At 65.0% G+C, this 7835-nt stretch overlaps 1 protein-coding gene across 2 annotated transcripts; it reads right to left on the bottom strand.

Moving 5' to 3' along the window:
- Positions 1-2345: 2345 nt before the first annotated feature.
- On the bottom strand, positions 2346-7835 carry UBALD2 (UBA like domain containing 2). Of its 2 annotated transcripts, none has more exons than XM_005656922.4 (3): positions 7439-7835; positions 7044-7106; positions 2346-3448 (listed from the first exon to the last, which is right to left on the bottom strand). In XM_005656922.4, exons 1-3 carry the CDS (start codon positions 7556-7558, stop codon positions 3128-3130), a joined length of 504 nt encoding a protein of 167 aa, XP_005656979.1. In that variant the 5' UTR covers positions 7559-7835; the 3' UTR covers positions 2346-3127. The 2 variants fall into 2 exon arrangements, with proteins under 2 accessions (XP_005656979.1, XP_003358005.1); XM_003357957.5 differs by having other exon boundaries at positions 2346-3445; positions 7439-7688.

Below are 7835 nucleotides of genomic sequence, written 5' to 3' on the forward strand. Positions count from 1 at the left end.
CGCCTGGGAATTAGGCCACAGGCCGAGCTGTTCAGCGAGGGCGCTGCAGAGGGCTGCGTGTTACACCAGAGCGAAGAGGCCGCAGTGCAGCCCAGACCCCAGGCCCCCAGGGCTGGTGGGCCTGCAAGGGGTCTGCCTGCTCCCAACTTCCTGTTCTCGCGTCGGATCCCGCACTGCATCCCGTGCCGAGGCTTCTCTGGCACCGGCCCCGCCTTCCATGGGGGAGGCAGGCCTGGAGGCTGGCCCCGCTGCCTGGCGTCTGTGCTCCTGCTCGGGCTGAACTTTGGAACCAAGGTAAGGATGGCAGGTCTGTTGCTGGCTCAGGGCAACGCCCGGGTCCTGGCACATCCAAGGGTGGGGGAGCAGTGCCACCAGTACCAGTTAGTTCCCAGTGGCTGTCCTCGGTGGCTCAGCCTTGAGCGGCTGCTGCAGACGCACACAGGAGGGGCTCAGACCACGGGCTGCCCCCCAGCCCAGGAAGAGAGAGCAGAGGTGTGTCTGGTAGTTGCCCAGCGGCCTGGAGGCCTGGCCCTTGTCCTGCTCCAGCCCACTTCCCTCCATGTACTTACCTCCAGGGGCCCCAAAGGGGCACGAGGGCTCCTCACTGTGTCCCGAGTCAACTGTAAGGTACAAGCCCCTGTCCCCCATCAAAGCCCCGGGGTCAAGGGAGAGCTGCCCCCCCGGCCCCCCCAACCCAGAGGCCTCTAAAGTCCCCGAAGCAGTTTTCTGCCTGCAGATTTGTTCTCGTGGGCTCCCTCCTCTAAGGTGGGGTTCCCGCCCCCCACCTTATGCAGGGAAGGGAATGCCTGGGGCAAGAGGCCTGCTTTAGGGTGTGAGGGGAGGGTGACAGTCACACAGGAAAGTGTGGCAGGAAGTAGCCCAGAATAGGGTTTCTCCCCATCCCTGTGTGGGCAGAGGTGGGCAGGTGCTCCCTGCGGGAAGGGGCACCCCCACCCCCACCCCCCAGTCTTGCAGAGGCCCATTCATCGTGGTGTGGGACAAAATGCTTGGGCTGGGCAGGAGGGGGCAGCTGGCGGGCCAGGGCCCCAGTGGGCACCCTCCCCCGACACACACCCTTTTCTCTGCAGCTGGGAGGCAAAACCAGGGCCCGCCCCTCCTCTGGCCCCAGCTGAGAAATGTCGGAAGGTGGGGCTGGTCGCCGGCCTAGGATCCAGACTCAGCAGCTTGGCAGGGAGGAGCCGCAGCCAGGCCCCCCACCGCCGCCGCAGAAGGGCAAGGACGTCCCCCAAGCAGCCCGGGCCACCTCCGCACCCCTGCACCTGGGCCCGGCCGCCCAGCACCCAGCGCCCACGCGCCCCAGAGGGGCTTCCCCTCCAGCCTGGGAAAGCACAGGTGGGCAGGGTGAGGGGCCTGGGAGGGAGGAGTCTCGCGTTTCCAACCAGGAAACAAAACTGAAAGGACAAACCCAGCCTCAGAGCACAGGGACGGTCACACACGGAGGGACCAAGTTGTGCCAGCCGGCCCCACGCCACTCCCGCAGGGGCTGCCCCAGGCCACCTTGGGCAGATGTGAACAGGCTGGGGGGCGGGGGGGCCTCTGGCCTGCCTGGTGGGGCCCTTCCCAAGTGTCACAGCACCTGGGGCCTGAACCTCCGGACCCCGCAGCCCTGACGGCCAGCAGCGCCCACTGCAGTGCTGGGGCTGCCAAGACAGAGGGAACAGACCATAGTGTGGACGGGGTGGGGCTGGGGCCAAGGGGCTGCAGCACGAGGCCCGAGCCTGGGGTGGGCTCCTCACCCACCTGTTCCAGAGCCTGAGAAAGGGCCCCACTGGGCCAAGAATCGCCACCACTGCCTGGCCCCCCCGTCCTGATGCCTGGAGGCTGAGCAGGGAAAGGAAACCAGTCCCCTGGGGGGCCCACCCCGTCTCTGTGGCTCCAACAGCCCCGGTGGACCTTTGGAACAGGCCACCCCAACGGAGGCCGAGGGCAGGAAGACTGGAAATGGGCTCAGCGGGAAGGTGCCTGGGGGGCCAGCAGAAGCCTGGAGCCACCATCGGGCCCCCAGGTGGGGAGGCAGCCCCCCGCCCACTGCAGACAGGCCCCCCTGCGTGCTGAGGCCTGGCCTGTGGGGAGTTGTGCGGTGACGGCCAAGGAGGGGGTCGCCGGCGGCAAGCCAGGACCAGCCCTTCCTCCCCCCCCCCCATCCAATCGGATCCAGCCTGGCCTATCAGCCGCCTGGTCTGGATGCCCCGGTCCGAACATCCAGACCAGCCGTGTGACAACGGTGGCCCCAAGACCGCACCACGGCGAGCCCCCCACCCGCTTCCCAACCCACCGAGGAGGGCCTGCCCCGCACCAAGGTAAATAAAGCACCGCAAACCAGGGAAGTTAGAAAAGTCTCTTTTAAGTTTTAAATTAAAATTTCACCCTGGTGAGATGATTGACTGGGGACCAAAACCCAAAGGAAAGCTCTCCACCATCGCCGCAGACACAGAGGAAGAGAGGCAGGGTGGCTGCGGGGTCAGGCCCCCGCCAGCAGAGCCTGGGCCTTTGGCCGAGCCGGCTCTTGAGTCCCACACAAGCCCTGCACCCCTAGCTGGAGACGGGCGACACCAGGAGAGGTGACAAGAACTGGAGAGTGACAGAGGAGCCAGCCACCAGCGGGGTGGGGAGAGCCTCTCAATGGCCAAGAGCCCCCCACCTGCGGCCACCGGCACCTCTGGGAGCCCCTCCTGCAACCCCTCATTGGAGTGGAGGGGTGATCATCCTTCTGCTTCTAGAAGGTGTGACCTCTGAGAGGAGGCAGCTAGCAGACCCCAAGTTCGGGCCCCCTGGCTTTCCAGCACCTGCCCTGGGGCTGGGGGGAGGATCCCGACCCTTCCCCGCGGACAACACCCTGTCAGCCAGCCCCATACTCACATACATTAGTTATTTTTATATATTCATATATATTATCGTTATATATTAAAAAGAGAAAAAAAAAAAACTTGCCTGAAGAGAAACTCCTGAAGGACCCAAGTGGCTCAGGACGTTTACTGCCCCCCCACCCACAAAAATTCTCTTATAAAATCTTCCAGTGCGATCTTCAGGAAACCCCCGCCCGCCCCAGCTCCCCCGACGGCCTCGACGGCCCCGGCTGCAGCCCCGCGCCCGGCGGCATCGAGTCTCATCTCTGGCCGTCCACCGCAGCCATGGCTTTCTGCGGGGGGCCCGCCTGCTGGGCTCCAGGCGGCCACGTGGGCTGTGGGTGGTGGAGGTGGTGGAAGCTGTGGGCCGTGGGGGAGGAGGGCGGGATCCAGGCGGCCTGGTGGCTGGGCGGGGACGAGGCCCAGAAGGGGCTGAAGTTGGCAGGAGGGGAGCAGGCCACGGCGGTCATGGGGCTGCTGCCGTTCTGCAGGCCCTCGGAGGCACGGAGCTTGGAGAACATAGCCAGGGCGTCGGGGAAGTTGGGCGGCGTGGCCGGTGTGTTGCTGGGGGTGCCCATCTGCTGGGAGAGAACACGGGGGGTCAGAGGGCTGCCACCACCCCCGCCACGGCACAGCGGCCTGCAGGGGGCCTTCCACAGGGCCCCTTGTCTCTCCCCGAGTTTCAAGCCACAAGCAATCTCAACAGGACAAAAGCGCCCTTCACACCCTGAACAATAAGAAAGTGGAGAGAGATGTCTACAATTTTTTGGCTTTTTCTTTTTAGGGCCGCACCTGCGGCATATGGAGGTTCCCAGGCTAGGGGTCAAATTGGAGCCATAGCTGCCCCACAACCATGCCAGATCTGAGCTGCATCCGTGACCTACACCACAGCTCGTGGCAACGCCGGACCCTTAACCCACTGAGCCAGGCGAGGGATCCAACGCGCAACCTCGTGCCTAGTCGGATGCCTACAATTTTTGTCAAAACCAGAGCCTGTTCCCTGATGCTTGGGGATGACGCCCTGGGTGCCAGGAGTCAATGGTTCATTCCGGCTAGAAGCCAGGGTGTCCAATTAAAGTGAGGACAAGGGAGCAGCCCAGGACACCCCTGCTCAGCGCCTCGCCCTGGCGCAGAAGCCAGCCTGCTTCCTCAGTCAAAGGGCCTCAGATGTTCCCAGGTTGTTGGCTGAGGCCAGATCCAGGGTCCCCCCACCAAGCTGGCCCAGGGGAAGCCCCACCATTCTCCCCGCGGACAGTACCAGCCAGGGGGGTCTGTCTCCACTGCCTCCCTTCTCACAGATGAGGAGACTGACCCAGGGCTCAAGGCACTTGGCCCGAAACACAGCCCTACGGGCACGAGCTGAACGCTGAATTCCAGGCTCCCAGGCTGCAGGCCCAAGCTCATCTCCACCCAGCACCTGCCCCCCTGTGCATGGAGCCAGTGTACCCGCCTGCCTGGGCCCCTGAGGACAAAACAGTGATGCCGGTTTCCTGTGTCCCCGGCATCTACCCCCGGACTGCCTTGGCCAGATGCTGCCAGCGTCTGCTCTGCCCCTCCCAGCACCTCTTGTTGGGGGCAGCTGCAAACACCCCACATCTGCTCTTCTCCGCCACCACCCCGAGCATGGACCCCAGCCAGGAGCGGCGGGGGCTGGGCTGCCGGGCTACAACTGGCACCCTCCCTGCAAACACCCAGGGGACCCGAAGGCCCCCCACCCGCAGCATGGGGATGTCATCTCCCCAGCGCACGTGGAGGAGGCAGCACAAAGCCAGATCTGACCTCGCAGCAGCGGCTCCCCTTCCCAGGAAGCCATGGGAGACCTTCTTTGAATTTCTCCTAATTTTAGCAACACGGGCCCCTCCCCCAGGCACAGGGCTGGGGAGCAAGATTCTAGGGCTCTTCACCTGGCAGGGAGGCAGCTTTCATAGCCCTGCAGTTAAACCCCAGCCCTAAATGGGGACAGGCCCACGGGAGGGGGAGAAACCCCCTCGGGTTAACCAGGCCGGCCCCACGTCAGCAGCGGGGGCCTCCAACCATTGTCCTTGGGGCGGGGGGGGGGGGGGGGGGGGGGGGGGCAGCCACAGGACCTGGAGCAGTCCCCGCCCCACCCAGACCATTTCCCTCCTCCCTCCACCATTCCCCGCCTCCCCCCCCACCCCAGGGCTGACTTCTCGGCAGCAGGAAACAATGAATGGGGGGGCGGGGGGAGCAGTTGCATCACAGCATCGTGACCGACTTCCCCAGTTCACCAAGCCAGCCACCCGGCTCCGAGAGCAGCCCGGATCAAGAGCAGGCCCGTGCCCGCCTGCCTGTGTGAGCCCGGGCCAGTTCCTCAACCTCTCTGGAGGTCTTTCAACTTGCGTACAACCAGGGCCTGTAAAAGCCCCTCCAGCACTGCTTCTAACAGTTAAGGATGGCGCCTTCCAGCTCTCAAGCACAGCCAGCGTCCCTGCTCATGCGAACTTCCTGGCCCTTCCCAATCTAACCCGGGAGCCCCCCCTTATCTAAGACGCCTCCGGCTGTGTGTCTCTCCAGAACTTGATGGGACAACCACAGCCTGGGCCACCTCTGGTATGGCTTTCTGCCATCTCTGGTCTCTGCTGTCTTAACATTGTCCTTTGACTTATTTCTCTTAAAAGAAAAACCAATCAGATGGGTACACTGATCATAATATCTGCTACAAAGCCAGCCACAGCCCTTGAGGGAAGCTTCAAGGGGATTACAACCCCTCGGGATTTGCAGGGACGGAGCAACCCAACCTAAAAAGGACCGCCAGCCCCAGCGCTCACGGGCACACCTCCCTGGTGCAAGGCAGCACACCGTGGCTGTGCTGGAAGCCTGGGCCTTTTGAAATGACCGCAGTTGGTGGAGCAAAGCTCAAGGCCCTCCTGAGAGGAGATGGAGGCAAGATGTTTCCAGACTCGGCTGGAGTGTTCTCATGGTCAGGTGCGGGGGAGGGTCCCCCTTGGGTTCACCAAGAGCCTGGCCTCACCTGCCGAAGCCCCGCAGCCGGCATTTTCACCCATCATATTCCGATGCATTTTTGGTTGTTAATTTATACCCAGCGTGGGCCATTCCAGGAGAAACGTGGGATCAGAGGGTCAAGACAGACCCGTCTCGAAGGGTCCTTTGCAACTAGGTGTCAAGGACGAGACACCGCAGAGAACTATTTGCAGCTTCTCCAGACAAGGCGGCAGCTCTGAGAAGGGGGCCATGGGCAAGGACGCCCAGTGTCAAAAATGACAAAAATGCTCTCCAGAAGCCACCACAGACCGTCTGGGCAATCGTGTTCTACAAAGCTGTCTCGGGGCCCAGTCCTGCCCCCTCAGCAGGGCTAACAGGCAACCAGAGGGGTAGAGAAGGCATTCAAGCCTCTAAAGTGAAAGGAAAGTTCTGTGCCGGTGGAGAGCAGGATACCTTATGGCCAGGAGGGCAAAGGCCCAGGCCTGGGGCCAGCTCGGGAAAGAGAAGAAACCAAGCAAATCCAGCCCTGAACCACTTCTGTTTCCTGGGCTGTACGCATCTTCACCTACTGAGATTAAATGCATTCTTGGCTTATCTTGCCAAAAATCTGAAAGCCTTCCACTCTCCCAGTACGTCTTTTTTCCAGACCTGAGCAGGAAAGAGTGGATGTAATTGTCTGGGTAGAGCCCAGCTCTCCGGGGCCGGGTGGTGGTGGGGGTGTACCCCCTTCCCGTTCCCTGTAGAGCTGGGTTGTTTGGCGGGGGGCTGCCACTCCATCAGCAAGAGGGGACCCCCGTAAACAGACACCGCAGGGGTCCCAGGCCCTTCCCTCGGGCTTCCAGCTCCCCAGACGGCTGGTTTCCGTCCCTCGAGCCCCCTCCCCACTCCCTGCCGCCCAGCTCCTCCTCCGGCCACCCTCGCTGCCCTCCAAGCCCCTGGCCCAGCGAGAGGCGCCGGGCATAGGCTTCGGGCCGAGCTGCAGCAGCCCGGGGGCCGGACCACCAAGTTGGGCGAGCCGGCGGCCGCGGGAGCCGCTCTTTCCTGGAAGACATTTTGGCTCTTTGTTTACATCGCGGCGCCGCGCTCCCCGGCAACATGGCTGTCACCGCCGGCTGCTGACAGCGGCCCCGGCCCGGCCGCGCGGGGCTGCGGCCGCGGCGAGGCCCGCCCTCCAGCCCGCCGGCCCTCCCGCCGCGGCCCGGCCGCTCTTACCATCTGGTGGTGGTGGTGGCTGTTGGGAATGTTGGTTTCTTGGAAAAACGTGCTCAGGGCGGTCTGCAGACAAACACAGCGCCAGGGCGGCGGTTAACGGGGCCGGGGCAGGAGGCCCACCCGCCGGCCCTGCCCGGGCGGCCGGGGCGCCCCCGCCGCCGGGCCCGACCCCTCGGGGCGGGGGGGGGGGGGGCGTCCCCGGGCCGCGCGCGGGGTCCCGGGCGGCAGGGCCCCGCGCCCCACGCGAGACCGCGCGGCCCCGCGCGCCTGCCCTCGCGATATAAATAGTTTCCCTCTCCACCCCCCCAGACGACTGCGCGGCGCGCGGCTGGGCGCCCCGGCCCGCGCCCTTGCCCAGCGCCGGGGCCGGGGAGCGGGGCTCGGCCCGCACGCACCTCGAACTGCCAGTGCGCCGCCTGCAGCAGCTGCTTCGCCTGGTCGGCCGCGCAGCCCGCGGCCAGCACGAACTGGTTGATCATGACCTGGTGCCGCAGCTCATCCATGTTCACCGACATGGCTCCGGCCGGCGCGCTCTCCCGGGCTTGGCGGCCGCGGGAGGCCGGCTGCCCTCGGCTCGCGCTCGCCGCCTCCGGCGGCCCCCGGACCCTCGGCCGCCCCGCCGCCCGCCGGGCGAGTGTTGTGGTCCGGCTCGCGCCGCCGGCCGACACCACAAACAACAGCGCGGGGCGGGGCCGGGTGTCCCAACGTTCGGGGGCCGCGAGCCGCCGCCGCTGATTGGCCGGCGCCGCTCGGCCGGAGCCCGGCTCCGGTACAGACGTTCGATTCGAATCC

Source organism: Sus scrofa, chromosome 12 (assembly GCF_054392235.1).
Source record: "Sus scrofa isolate SSC_HxYL_T2T_F1_AM1 chromosome 12, Sscrofa_HxYL_maternal_Yorkshire_Landrace_v2.0, whole genome shotgun sequence".
Lineage (NCBI taxonomy): Eukaryota > Metazoa > Chordata > Mammalia > Artiodactyla > Suidae > Sus > Sus scrofa.